The following is a 15,182-nucleotide window of genomic DNA, read 5'->3' on the forward strand; positions in this document are numbered from 1 at the left end:
CCCATGGGTCCCTTCTACCGGGAGACCACGGGTGATCCACTGTACACACAGTATGCGGGAAGCCTGTCTTTCTCCGAGGAAGGCCTCATCACATGGAAACAAATGCTCCTTGACCATGGGCTCAGCAAAGGAGACACAGACTGTGGATGGGTCCTCAGCTCTTGCTTCATCTCAGGCCACCTGTAATTTGATCGCTTCGGAAGAGAAATCAATGACGAGAACATTGAATAGTTGTTTCCGTCAACTGGCAAAGAGGTTCGTGTGCCAGATTTTTGTATTAAACACAATGAAAACTGATTTGAAAACATGTTCCTTTTATCTGAATAAAGTATTATCTTTGCTTTTCCTTTGATTGTTCAGAACGAGAGGGGATTTCCCCTGAGGAACTGGCCCTGGGCATCACCTGCAGCAGGAGGCTGGAGGAGATGCTGACCGCGTGTCTCTCCCAAGCAGTGTGAGCAGCCCGACAGTCCCAGGCGAGAGGAGGCCGAGTGGGCCTTGCTCTTTCTCAATAGGAGCAGTTTAAGAGCACAGGTCAGGTGAGATGTTCTTATCTACGGTTTCTCTGAACCATGGCCTTGAGGACAGTACATTCACAATCGGTACAGTAATCCTTATGGAATAAGAGTCGAAGAATGGACTCTTACATGGGAGAAATTCTTTCTACAGCAAGAGAAGAGAAACTGGCAGCTGATATCAAACCACAGCTTGATTCTTTGGGATTATTTTAATTGTTCTTCATGCTGGTAATAGGAGGAATGTGTTCATTTCGGTTTCAACCATGTCAGAGCATGAGAATCAGCTCTAAGAAGCCAAGTTGCTGAAAGATCTGGGCTGTGAAGGGGAACAGGCAGTACAGACTGGGTTGTGATGGTCAAAGTACTACCTCTGTTCTCAGAGGCATGAGAGGGTGTCCTACCACCCACGTGGCAGCACAAAAATGAAGGTCAAAGATGTGGGAGGTGGGAGAGCGTGGGAACATCTGTTGGAACCACTGGGGCTACAGGAAGCTGTGAGCCTGGGGTCATAAGAAGAAGAAAGAAGACATGCTCCTGAGAGTCTGTGTTAGAGCCCAGCTGGGGATACATCTTATGGAAGCCTTAGGTCGAAAGACAGAAGTCTAGAAATGCCAACTCCTAAAGACTCCAGGCTCTTCCTCCTACCCACATCTCTTTCTTATAGAGTCTGCTATCCACAGCCCTGGCTGAGCTGCTCCTGGCACATGCCCAGTGTCCCATGACCCTCCCCCAGCCACAGCTGATTGGTTAAGCCCCAGGCATCTGACCTCAATGGAACCATGGGCTAGAGTACATTTTGTAATTAGTTGGTAAATGAACTCAGATACACAAACACTGTGTTCAGCTCTATGGACTTTGAACTGAGACATCATGGAACACGGACTTGGGGGAGACCATGTGTGACCCATGAATGAGAGGAGACAAGAGAACTGGTCTACAGAGAATAGAAAAAAGACAGCTAACATGTTAGGGAAAAGCACAGGCTGGAGGCTGTGTGGCTCCTGATAGAAAGAACAGAGTGGTTGTTGGCTCATGGTGTTTCCTACTCGCTTGATGAGTCTTGTCCCTGCCGAGGCTGCTCCTGCATCCATCTAATACATTTCTCCCAGCTTGAGTGTGTGCACCGTCTACAGCCAATGTTTTCTAAGAGGTGATATAAGTATGGTGAGTCAACTTTGATTATCTGCGTAATGAAGGGAAATAAGGCAGAAATATTATCATTATTATAATAACTTTTCAATTTCATTTTCTAATAAAACCAAGGATCCCTCCTCCCAATCCCCATAACCCTCTTTCCTGACTGGACCCAGACCAGGGGCACAGCAGGTCATCTACAACAGAGAATCCCACTTTGAGACTCAACGGTTACTCAGAATGCTACCGAGGCCCTGCAGTGCCAGGAAGGAGAAAGAAAAAGTGCTTCAGAGCCTTCCCTGGGGCTCCATAGCCCTTCCCCAACGTACCAGGGCAGCTCTGCCTCTGTGTGTTTTATGCTTGAACAGGCCATGGAAACCTCTGACTAGATAAAGGGCTCCATTGGTCAAAACCATGGTACCACAATGAGCACCACACTGATGGGTTACGTGACCTTTGGCTTGGATTAGCTGTGAGTTCTACATGCAGTTCTATGTAGGACTCTTACATCTCAGTCTTCCCAAGATCAGTTTTCTTTGGGACTAGTTTCTTCCCCACTCTGTGAGATTCAGGCCATCAGTAGCTCCATTTAACTTCTCAGTGTGGTGCTTTGACCCAAATGGGCCTATCATATGCTTTATATAGAGGCTATAACAGTAAGGAAAAAACATCAGGGACTAAAAATATAAAAAAAAGTTAGTGGACGGTAGAGGCCATCATTGCCACCCTTTACATGCCTGGGAATTAAGGTAGTAAGAGTTAAGGGACATGTCTAAATGACTTGTCATTGAATCCTAAGTCTAGTCATGCCTCGGGACAAAACTGCATAGAGGTCTTGGTCCCAAGAGTCAACAAGTTCCCTTTGTGACCTTGGCTACTTTGAATTGGGTGCTGTCACCTATAAACAAGAGTGCTAACTAATCTATCATGCTAAATGATTATTTAGACTTAATGGTCTTATTCAATTCTATAAGGCCTTAAATCTATTTCGAGGCTGACCTTTCGTGATAGACAATTGCAAATTATTATACCATAATGGCAGAAACAACAATAAATCTAAAACTGAAAAAATACCCCACTTGAAATCCTTTTTCTTTTTTTTTCTTTTCATTTTCAGCCCTAAGCTTTTGGACTAGCCAGGAGTCATCCATACAGGGCGTTAGGACATCTTCCCTGAAGAGAATAATTTTATACTTTTGATGCATACTTTTATAACACTAACTCAGAGAAAAAAGGATAGGCTTAGGGGAAAAAAAAAAAAAAACTAATAGAGAAACATAGAACCAAATGGAAGAGAAAAATAGTTAGATGAATATAAATAGTACCAGAAATCAGGGATGCACTCATTTTTAACATCACCATCTCCTGGCAAAAAAATAATTATAATAGTAATCTGTTTCAATGGAAATAAAGTACTATAATATTTATAGTCTGTGCCAGAGTTATAATGACTGCAGGGCCAGAAGTGAAGTGTCACAGCATGCTCCACATGTTTTTAACACGGTTTCTAGAGGCTCTGGAGGCTATTAAATTTAATGAACCCATCTGCTATGAAATAGAGGTCCCAGCGCAATCAGCTTCCTCCATGCCATGTAATGCAGATGGCATTCTCTGTTCCGCAACCCAGCAGGATGGTTTATGTTTCTCTTGACGTGTGTCTTTTTGTTTTGACGATTTGAACTTCTTTGATATGCAGTGGTGTCTTGGGAAAATACTGTAAATTCAGTTTCCAAGCCCCGACAACTTCCTCATGACGCCTTCAGCCTCCCTGAGTAATTGCTTCTAGTCAGTAAGATGTAGCTTAAAGCAATCACCCAAACGATTCCTAAATGGCCTAGGTGCTGCTATTCCTAGATGGGAAACTGAAACAAATGTGCAATTTTTAAAATGCAAAGCATTTCCTCCAAGCTGGACTTCGTGGGGGGTGAGGGGGAGGGACACAGGTCCAGTTTGCAAATGCATCTGTATTGGTTTGAAAGTTCCTACAAATTGCAGACTGAATTGCATTACCAGCAAAGGGGAGGGGCAGGAGGGCTCGGTAATGAATTCTCATTATTTTAAATGGTCACATTCCCACTGTTTCTAAAAGATTTCTTTGCTTCCCTTCTGTGTGTCACTGTAGGCTATGCAAACTCCCCTGGAGGGGTGGATTGGGACACAGGCTTCCTCCGTGGAATACAGGTTCTGCCCTACCCAGGAGGTTGGGAGGCAATCCCAAAATGATTAGGGCCCAACTGGAAAGGACAAGCCACTTGCTTGCAGAATGGAACGCATTCCATTATTAGTGATTTTTTTTTTATTTGCTCTGCACCTAAGAGATAATGACTGTGCACGGCTTGTATGCAGGTAAGAAGCCAATGAATTTCAGAAGTCTGGTGTTTGCTGTTTTGTCAATGAATACATGAGCTCTTATGAGATGAAATATAATTAATGCTGTTAACATTCATTTATTTATTTGGGCTTCACCAGGAAAGCAAATAGAATAGAACAGAAGGGCAGGAAACGAAATATTTAATCAGACTTGTAGTAACAGGCAGGGAGGGGGGGTCCTGACAGGACAGGTTTGTCAGTCTCTATTCTAGACCAGCCTTGGTTAAATGCAGCCCTGGACTAGTGTGGAAGAATCCAAACTCAGCTTCTGTTCACAAACTTTGATCTTGAGCTTGTTCAGACGCAGAGCTGTATGAATCAATACATAATTAATAAAAAGGGAGAGCGCTGTACTTGTAGGTCTTCTTAAGCTATTCATTTAAGCATTAAATCACTTACATAATTATATTTGTTGCTCCTGGGTTTTAAGCCATAATTACTGATGAGTCAAGCAAACAGAATTCCTTGTGCCTTAACCACCAGATAATTAAGGAGAAAGAAGACTTTTAAGACCATACTCAGCAAACTTTGTGAGATCAAGTGTCCACATTTACTAGGTAGTCAGTGAACACTTTCTTAGAATTTGGTAGAAATTACATAATTCAGCAGGGTCAGAAGCCTTCTGATTCCTAAAGAAATCGAAGCCAATTTCAGACTACCCTGTCACCAAGAGCACCAGGCCCCTCGAGACCCAGCAGTGAGCAGAGATGTCCTGAAGGAGAGCAGACATGGTCACCCCGAGTCTGCAGGAGGAGGCAGAGGTGGCATTTCCCTCTGGATTGTCTTTTCCTCTCAGACACAGCACATGGACAGAGGCTGTTGCAGTAGGCAGGGTTCTAACATGCTCCCTAGCTTTCTGCCTCTGTAAGTACATGTCGCAAAACCCCTTCCCCTACCGTGTGCGATGGGATATCACTCCCATGGTTAGGTTACTATCCCTGGACTCGGAGTTAATGAAGAGAGATTACCCTGGGTCGGCCTGACCTAATCCAAAGTGCCTTTAAAGGAAGGTGAAGGCACCTGTCAGAATGGCCGCCATCAACAAATCATCAAACAACAAGTGCTGGCGAGGGTGTGGAGAAAAGGGGACTCTAGTACACTGCTGGTGGGAATGCAGACTGGTGCAGCCACTATAGAAAACAGTATGGTGTTTCCTCAAAAAATTAAAAATGGATCTGCCATTTGATCCAGTGATCCCACTTCTAGGAATATATCCTAAGAAGCCCGAGACACCGATCAGAAAGAATATATGCACCCCTATGTTCATAGCAGAACTATTTACAATTGCTAAGATCTGGAAACAACTCATGTGTCCATCAGTAGACGAATGGATAAAAAAGCTGTGGTACATATACACAATGGAGTACTATGCAGCTGTAAGAAAGAAAGATCTCATGGACAGCATTATGCTAAGCGAAATAAGCCAACCAGAGAAAGACAAATACCACATGATCTCACTTATTTGTGGAATATAATGAACAAAATAGACCCAGAGACATAGAAAGGAGTACAGTTCAGACTGACAGACCTCAGAGGAGGGGGGGTAGTGGGGATGGATGTGATAAACCAAAGAACTTGTACACATGTATGTGTAACCGATGGACATAGAAACGATGCTGGTGGGGTGGGTGGGATCGGGAGGAGGGTGTCTAGGGGGAAAAAGGAAAAACATATGTAACAAAAATAAATTAATAAAAATTGCACAAAAAAAATAAATAAAAAAAGGTGAAGGTTCAAAGAGGTGCATTCTTGGTGGCCTGGAAGAAAGGACGCAGCACTGTGCGAACTGTCTGGTGGCCACGTGGCGAGGAGCTGTGGGTTGCAGGAGCTGAGAACAGCCCCCAGTGGACAGTAAGCAAGAAACAGGAACCTCAGCCCTGGGATTGCTCGGGTCTGCATCCTGCCAGCGATCTGAGCGAGCCTGGAAGAGACCCCGAGCTGCAGATGACAACCACAGTGCAGCCAACACTGAACGGCAGCCTGGTGAGACCCTGAGCTGAGGGTCCAGCTGACTTGTGCCCAGATTCCTGACCCACGGGAACCATGAAATAATACGTTTGTGTTGTTTTAAGCAGATTCGTTTCTAGGAACCTGTTTGACTGCAGTAGAAAACTAACACAGCTGCCCCAGCGATGCTCACCCACGTGGCAGAGTGAGCTGGCAGTTCTAGCCTGGGATCGCAATTGCTCTCACACCAGTTGGTGGTCCTCCTCTGTGTCTGGGAAAGCGCTCTCCCTCACGGAACACACAGCTTCGGGAGGCTCCCAAGAGGCAACGAGACAATAAGCAGACACAACCTAGCTACAGATCTATACCATCAGCTGAGATGAAAAAACAAGTCAAGGTGAGCTACCCCACAGGGAGAAAGAGAGAGAGAAGGGAGGGAGGGAGGGGAGGAAGGGAAGAAGGGAGGAAGGGGAGGAAAGGAGGGAGGGAAGAAGGGAGGAAGAGGGAAAAGTTACATGTCAGTGTCCTTGAACGCAGGGAAGACTTTTTCTCCTGACTTTCATGATTGCTTTGCCCATACTTAACACACTGGTCATTTTTTCTTTCCAGTCTTTCCAAAGCATTCATTTACATAGTCACAGAAGCAAGAGCTTTCTTTCTACACTTGGAATTCATTGGTTAAGTAATCGGTAACTGATTCACACTGCAATGACAAAATGACAAGTGGCATGGATAGGTTTGGGATGAAGTGGATTGGCTTCCGTGAGTTTGCAGCTCAGTGGAGGGACAGTTGTGCACAGGCGTCTGTGCCAGTGTGGCTGCCAGACCTAATGCCCAGTATGCTGCGGTCACTGGCACAGGCTGCTCCAGAGTGAAGACAGGCACTGAGTCCGTTAGGGGGCGCCAGCTAAGAGGGCTCCCACTGTAGCTTCCTGTCCTTGGACAAGGCAACCAGATGGTACCTCTTTAAGGCTCTGAGGGACTGTCCTTGCTGATGCAGCTCAACAGCAGTCTTCCTTAGGGACACTGACCCTAGGCACCCACATATTGGTGCCTGACCCACACACAGATGGCAGCAAAATGAATTCCAGAGGATTAAACTATGTCTCTAGGTAGGGGTGGGGAATGTCCGGTTCTCCCGACAAATCAGTACCAGCTAACATCACTCGCCTGCCCAAATTAGCCTGACCAAATACAGCAGGCTAATTCTTAAGTTGACAATTGTATGGCCCTTGAATGATGTTATACATATCCAAATGACCTTTGGCATAAAAAAGGTTCCCCTCCCCTGCGAGAGGAACAGTGCTTTCAAAGTACTCCTCATGCTAAGTCCCAAATTCTATTACCAAAATGGTAGAAGCCATATGGTAGTCACCATGGAGTTTCTCTGAGACCCAGCTCAAAGAAAGGAGAGTATTTTCTAAAACTTCCCCAACCAAGGAGAAAAATCCCTCCGGGTCTCCTGAGGTTGGGAACAATGGTCAGTAGTAATGAATGTGTTTCACCATGCAGAGACATTTGTCCTTAGAGTCAGCCCTGGCGGGCAGCTGTACCCCCCATTTGTAATAGGGAAAGCAATACCCAACAAAGCTGAGTGACTGGCTTACAGTCACATAGCTGGTACGGCCTAAGTTAGAATTCAAACGAGGCTGTTCTTGCTCTAAATGCAATGCCGTTAGCTATTATGCTAAGGTAGATTTTAAATATGTTGAAACATTAAAAAATGTCATAGCTGCCAATCCCACCAGGGCATCAGGTATGGAAACGGAGTCGCCAGTGCCTATGCTGAGTGGTCCTGAGTTTGGTCTCTTTCATTACTTCAGGCTTCCAATCGCTGGCCTCCCCCTCCACCCCCATCGTTTTCCAAGTGGCTCCAAAGTTGGGGGGTTCATCTTAGAATTTAGACTCTGCAGATGAGTTCAGCACACAAATCCTATTTTGACCCCACATACACGACAGGGGCTTTTGTCCTTGTGCTAACAGGATCCAGGCCCAGATGAGTTTAAAGAGATCGCTACTTCCTGGCCCAAGGGGCACCGGTGGGCACAGCCGCTGGCTTCTGCTCTCTGGACGGGCTTACGAAAGAGGAAGGCTGACTCCCCAGTGTCCTCACTGACCCAACCGGTGGCTCAAGGGCGCCAGGATGAGAAGGGACCCTCCAACTTTCTACCAGAAAATTTATTTATTGGGAGATTTGCAAGAAGCTTGGAAAGCACAGAGGTGATGCTGAGCTATCATTTCAGGGACGAGCGTATTCTGGGGGTGGTTTCACGTACATCAGGGGTTCTGGAAGAAGTGGACTAAATGAGCTGTTACCTTGGCATTCCATTTTACTCAATAAAGAGCCACTTAAACCATTATTTTATTTTAAAGTAAGTAAAAGTGATTATGGCACAGAACGCAAGGTTCATGTAGATGTTTAAGGTAAAGCACAGACTTCGAAGACGTTGCCACGGCTACTGCTCATCTAGAGCGGCTCCCAGACCAGGTCCTCTGCTCTGAATCAAGAGTCTTAGTGGACAAGCCAGAGTAGCCTTGGGTTCTCCCTCTCTCTTCCCTGACCTCCACACATTTACATATATATGTATGCATGTATGTAATCAGTACATCTAAAACAACTGATTCAAGTGATTAATATGATCTAAAACAAGACATCATATTAATACGAAGCTTTATCTTCTTCCTCACCAACCAAGAGCTGCAGGTTCCGTATCCCCAGCCAGAACACTCTTCAGTGTGATGAGTCCTTCTCCGAAAGCAGGCTATGTCCATGTGCTACTCATTGGTGACACTCAAGATTTTTGATGACCCGCTCAATATTCTGTCCATGCACAGTACGGATACCATTTTACCTCCTCACAACTCGTCACAAGCCTCTGGAGAACCTCTTTGAGACAATGGAAATATTCTGCTCAAAGCTTCCCCTTCGGTTTAGCTCCCCCGATGAACTTTGCCCTAAGCAATCTTTACGAAAGCGGGTGCAGAGGGTGATTTCCCAACCCCCGACCCCCTCCCCACGTACCAGTCCGCACTGCACTGTACATGGTGCCTCTTTCCACCCACTTGATTTCACTGGTCTCTTTGGGATTTGTTTATTTATCATCTGTGAGGACACGTAGATTTCTGTTTTATTCAACAGGATATAATCCATTACTGTCCTTTGTTATTTAGAGGCTCAAACTGTCTCACAGCTGACTGTCAGGGCTGACTCCAGTGTCCTTTGGCATAATCTCGTTGTTCTCAGAGCTTCCTGGAACAGAATATTCCAGGCTTCTTGGGGTGGGATGGAGAGCACCTTCCCTGCCCGAACCCTGCTTCCTGTTAGTGGGCGTGGTCTTCGGAAGCTGGGGTCTGGCTTCTAGATGTGGTCACTGCCACTCAGGGGCACTGCTTGGAGGGCCTCTCAGTGGACAGCTTTGGGCTTCAGGTCTGACCCCTTCAATGCGGCTCAGCGCCCAGGGGTCTGCCTGTCTTCTCCTATTTACACATCTGCTCCATCCATCCACACTCGCAAATGCATTCAGAATTGCTATGCCCACATTACTACAGATGACACCCAAAGTTTAACATTTGTTTGCAGTTCTTTTTCCCCTACTTAGCCTGAGGGTAGTCGAAGTACTGTTCAAACCTTAATACTGTGTGTAACCACTTTATTCCAAAGGTTACTTCTTTTCCTCCCTTTCTAGATACTTTTTCTCTCTCTTTGAAATGCAGTTAAATTCATTTGCATCTGTTTGCATTCACTATTAGTTTTGCGCCCCCCCCCCATTTTTTTTTCCCAATTTTTGAGAACATAGAGCATTAACATGCTTTCAAAAGTCAAAACTATGCCCAGCCAGTGTGGCTCAGTGGTTGAGCGTTGACCCATACACCAAGAGGTCGCCGGTTTGATTCCTGGTCAGGACACATGCCCAGGTTGTGGGCCCAGTCCCCAGTGAGGGGCATGCAGGACGTAGCCAACCAATGTTCTCTCTCATCAATGTTTCTATCTCTCTCTCCCTCTTCCTTTCTCTCTCTCTAAAATCAATACAAGAAAAAAAATGTTAAAAAGAAAGTCAAAACTATGTAAGAAGATGACTCAGAGGTGTCGCTCTCCCTCCCCCACCCCTTTTCCCCTGCACTCCCTCACACTTATTGTAGGTAACCATTCTATTGGTTTCTGATTTGTCTTTCTGTGTTTCTCGGCAGATACACGTCTTATTCCCTCTTCTTTCTTACACAGAAGGTAGCACCCTATTGATACTCTTGCATTTTGCTCATTTTGCTTAGCAATACATCCTAGAAATCATTCTGTATCAACCAACAGAAACCACCCCATTCTTGTCAGCATGAAGACTCCACTGTGTGGCTGTGCCACCATTTATCCATCTATCTCTTGTCCACTGTGTGGCTGTGCCACCATTTATCCATCTATCTCTTGTCCACTGTGTGGCTGTGCCACCATTTATCCATCTATCTCGTATCCGCTGTGTGGCTGCGCCACCATTTATCCATCTATCTCTTATCCGCTGTGTGGCTGTGCCACCATTTATCCATCTATCTCTTATCCGCTGTGTGGCTGTGCCACCATTTATCCATCTATCTCTTTTTTTTGTTTTTGTTTTTATCCTCACCCGAGGATATTTTTCCACCCTTTGTACAGATAGAGTGGGAGGGAGAGAGAGGAAGGGAGAGAGAGAGAGAAACATCGACGTGAAGGGACACATCAAGTGGCTGCCACCCGCACGACCAACCAGGGCCGGGGACAAACTGCAACCGAAGTACGTGCCCTTAGCGGGAACCGAACCCGGGTCTCTCCGGACTGCAGGCCGACGCTCTAACCGCTGAGCCAAACTGGCCAGGGCTATCCATCTATTTCTTGTCCGCTGTGTGGCTGTGCTGCAATTTATCCATCTATCTCTTGTCCACTGTGTGGCTGTGCCGCAATTTATCCATCTATCTCTTGTCCACTGTGTGGCTGTGCCACCATTTATCCATCTATCTCTTGTGTGTAGGTATGTTGGCAACTTTCAGTATTTTGCCATTATAAGCAATTCTGCAGTGAACAGAACATATTTGTATATTGCTGAGGTTCATCTTTAGGGTTAATTTCTATAACTGGCATTGCTGGGTCCAGGGGGGATTCCCATAGCAACGGACGGGCGCCCTTTCTCACAGCCTCGTCAACACAGTGTACAGTTAAGCTTCAGCTTTTGCCTCTCTGAGAAGTGAGAAATGGATGTCACTACACTTTAATTTGCATTTTTCTTATTATGAGTGAACTTGTACATCTTCCATGTGTTTCAAAGCCATTCTTCTTCTTCTTATTATTATTATTGTGAATTTTATTATGCTCATGTTTTTTGCTCAATTTTTTTCTGTAGGAATTTTGGGATTCTCCCTTTCATTGTTAAAAGTTCTTTATATATTAAGATTAATAGTTCTTTTTTAAGCTTTTATTTATTTATTTATTTTCAATTGATGTTTTAGAGAAAGAAGTAAGGAGAGAGAGATAGAAACATCAATGAGAGAGAAGCATTGATTGACTGCCTCCTGCACACCCCTTACTGGGTATCAAGCCCTCAACCTGGGTATGTGCCCTGACTGGGAATCGAACTGGGACCTCTCAGTCCACGGGACGATGCTCCATCCACTGAGCCACACCAGCTGGGCAGAGTATTAGTTCTTTATGTGTCCTGTATGCTGCAAATATTTTCTCCTATTTTTACCATTTGCCTTTTGACTTTGCTTATGATAGTTTTTGACTTACAAGAGTTGGTCTTTGTTTTGTTTCTATTTGAAGTAGTCAAACTTACTTCTCTTTCTTTTTATTGAATCTGGATTTTGGAGTCATTGTTAGAAAGCCTTTCTCTGAATTCAGGCCACAGAGGAAGTGACCCACGTGTTGTTCTACTGCTTGTATGGTTTCACTTTTTACAGTTTAGATCTCTGGTCCCCCTGGAATTCTTTTCAGGGTATGCTGTTAAGAATAGAACTTTCTTCCCCTAAATGGTCATCTAGTATTCTCAAAAGCACTTAGGGTGAAGCCCCACTGACCTGAGATGCCACATTTATCATACACGACATTTCTATGTGTAGATGGGTCTTTGGGGGGGGCATCTATTCTAGCCATCTGTTTATCCAGGTGCTGATGCTATAATGTTTTAATTATAGAGACGTTGTTTTATATTTTTTAAATGGAACAAATACAGTGCCGAATCAAACGGGCTGTTTGCGGTTTACGCACACACCCCTGGGTGACTGGATGGCTCCAGTCCTGGCTGGCCACACCCCTCCTTCACGCTGTCCTTCCTGCCTTACTCAGCGCAGGGAGGAGAGATGGAACCATCACTGTTGTTGCTACTGTTATTGTTACCATGGCGCCCACATTAATGAGGAGGCTTAGTTATTGCGTTTCCATGATTCTAAATCAAACTGGTGTCAGACTCTGAGAGGGGTACAAGCCCGAGGTCTCCCTGTCGACCAGAGAGGGTTTTCGGCGTAACTCCCTTCTCTCTTCACGGTGATTCTCCTGGGGAAGGGACCCCCTTTTTGACCGTTTGTACTTCCACGGTCCCACTGTGACTTTCAGGCGGAGACGGGGCAGCTGCTGCGATGCCCCCGAGATGGGTTCGCACACGCTGTCCCCGCCCCGCCTTGGCCTGCGGCTGCGCGGAATGAGCTCACGGAGAGAGCTGGCCACGGCAGCACAGGCCCTCGGAGCAGCTCTGTCGGCCCGTGATCAATGTGATGCTGATCCCCACAGACCCACGGGAGAGAGGCCCTGCGAGAACGTTTACAATCAATGAACGAAAATGCCACTCCCATCAGACTCATTATCACTGTGAAAAATCACCCTGGAAATACACCAGAAACCAGGCCACGGACCATTGTTTGGTGATTGGCAAAGCTCCTCCTTTCAAACGAATTCAGCATCAGACTCTTTTGCTTGGAATTCAGCTTTAGAATGAGCCTTGGCCAGAGATCCGAAAACAATCCAGGGTCTACATAACCTCCAGTGAAGCATCTTCTCACGTGTCTCCGGGAGGAAAACGCAGCTGTGGCCTCTCCGGGGGCTCGGATTCCTGGTGAGAGCCGCGCTCCATCACCTCCCCGAGCTGAGACCCACAGGTTCGTCCCCAGGACAGGCCTCCCGGGTGGCGAGGACTGAATCAGCAGGCCCCTAATCACTGCTACAATGACAGGGTTTGTGCACACGTAACAAGACAGAGAAGCAACTAAAGACACGATCAAAAGTGCGTTTCTGTGCGGGTCAGACACCCTCCAGGAGGCTGGTTACATCTCCACCACCCTTTCTGCTGAGGGGACCAACACAAATCACAGCACAGGAAAATGTCACAGAACCGCGCTGCCAAGGACGATGAGACGATGGCTGTGCTCCGGATCGAACCCCGGAGCACTCTCCCACGGCAGGGTGAACCCTCAGCTCCCCCAGGGCCCGTGGACTCACGGTGCTGTCGATGTAGGCTTCGGTCCACACCACGTCGTGCTCCTGGTCGATGACTTTGGGCCGGCTCAGGACGTGCAGGTACTCCATGACGTTCTCCTGCACGTCGGCCAGCGTGGAGATCTGCGTGAAGAAACCTGCCGAGGGAGAACCGGCTCAGTGACCGCAGGGACACCTGCCACCAGGCAGCATCACAGGCCATGCCTCAGCCTCTCGCTAGTTCCTTCCTTTTCTTTTCCCTTCTAAACGCTGCATCTCTCCTCTGCCATCACCCACTTCGTGAGTCATGGGCTCATGTTCAAAAATATCAGCAAGCAAAGGAATAACATTAAGATCAACCATCAACCCACCTCCCCGAGGAAGCCTGCTGACCCTTTAGATAGAGAACGTCTTCCCTGCCGGCAGTGTGGCCCAGTGGACTGCGCGTCGGACCGTGGACCGAGACCGTCTTCCCCACTATTTTCCATACCTACACGTACGGACCTTACCCAGCAGAAACAGGAGCCCTCTTACATGCCATTTTGAAACCTTTTGTTTTTCATGTTAGTGAGTTTATTTCCTATGGGAAAACTATAAACCACACCATTAAAAGGCTATCCGTTTTTATCGCTCTAACAACAAGAGGTATAACTAATTTTTGAGTGCTTCCTAAGGGACAGAGAATTTGCTCAACACTTGAGAGGCTTTGTGCCATTTATTCTTGACGGCATGATGAAGCAGGGATAACCGTGCCCACTTTAAAGATGAGACGACCGAGGCAGACCGAGGAGATGTTGCACCTACATCCCCAGAGGTGTCCAGCAGCAAACACAGAGGGGGAACCCAGGACTATGGTCTCTTAATCTGTGCCCTTTGCTTTCATACAATTTTGCCCTTGACATGTTTGAGGCTGACATGCCAGCTCAGACCCCCGGGGGTTACCAGACCTGCCTTTTGACTACGCCGGGTAGACACGGTTTCTACGTTACAGAAAATGTTCTAACCACACTCTTGTCTCAGGGATGGAGATGCCCTTTTGATCTTGAGTTCAGCTCATCGCTATGTTCCTCTTCAGTCTGGGGTCCCATGGGCCTTGCTGCGTGTGGGTTGGGAGATGTTAGAAGGGAAGGGATGAACTGAGCACAGGTCTGCGTCCCTAGGAGGGGGCCCTTCATTCAAACATTTGTGGAAGGCTCTCTTGGTACCTAGCCCTGGAGAAGCAGGGATTAACAAAATGGGCCTGGAAAGTCAGAGGAAAACAACTGCAGAATAGCACAATCAACATCACCCTAAAGCCCACAGCCAGGACAGCCAAGCACTTGGGAGCCCCAAGCCAGGGTCAGCACCCCTGAACCCCGAAGGCTGAGGACCAGTGGCTAGAGGAAGGGGGCTAAGGGTGTGTCCAGCAAAGCAAGGAGTGTAATAAGGCTGAGGGTTGGACTGGGCCCCTTCTGGGAACGGAAACTGGCACAGAGTGACTGAGGTGGGGAGCTGGGGCGGGAGGGCACACGTGGGGTGGTGTACGACCAGAGGAGTGGGCACAGGGACTGGCACGCAGGGCCTTGGGAAGGGCTTCAGCTTTATCCTGCAGGTGGGTAGTCACAGAAGGACGTTAGCAGGAGGCACAGGATCAACACAGTCGAGTTTCCTCCCCATTGCATGAGGACCCTGCTACCTACGCTCGTGCTGGCTCCGACGGCCAACAGCTCAGAGCGGGTCCGTGTGCCCTGGAGCCAGCTCCGTCCTGGAGCCTGCTGCATGCTTCCAGAGCCCCGCGGCGCCCGACT

General features: G+C 47.1%; 1 protein-coding gene across 2 annotated transcripts in view; it reads right to left on the reverse strand.

Moving 5' to 3' along the window:
- Positions 1-15,182, reverse strand: part of CACNA2D3 (calcium voltage-gated channel auxiliary subunit alpha2delta 3) — an 874,937-nt gene that overhangs the window by 275,435 nt on the left and 584,320 nt on the right. For both annotated transcript variants that reach the window (XM_036266884.1, XM_036266885.1), the window contains exon 13: positions 13,420-13,553. In XM_036266884.1, coding sequence (XP_036122777.1) covers positions 13,420-13,553 — 134 coding nt within the window. The remainder of the gene's footprint in view (positions 1-13,419; positions 13,554-15,182) is intronic.

This window comes from Molossus molossus, unplaced genomic scaffold (genome assembly GCF_014108415.1).
Source record: "Molossus molossus isolate mMolMol1 unplaced genomic scaffold, mMolMol1.p scaffold_m16_p_18, whole genome shotgun sequence".
Taxonomy (NCBI): Eukaryota; Metazoa; Chordata; class Mammalia; order Chiroptera; family Molossidae; genus Molossus; species Molossus molossus.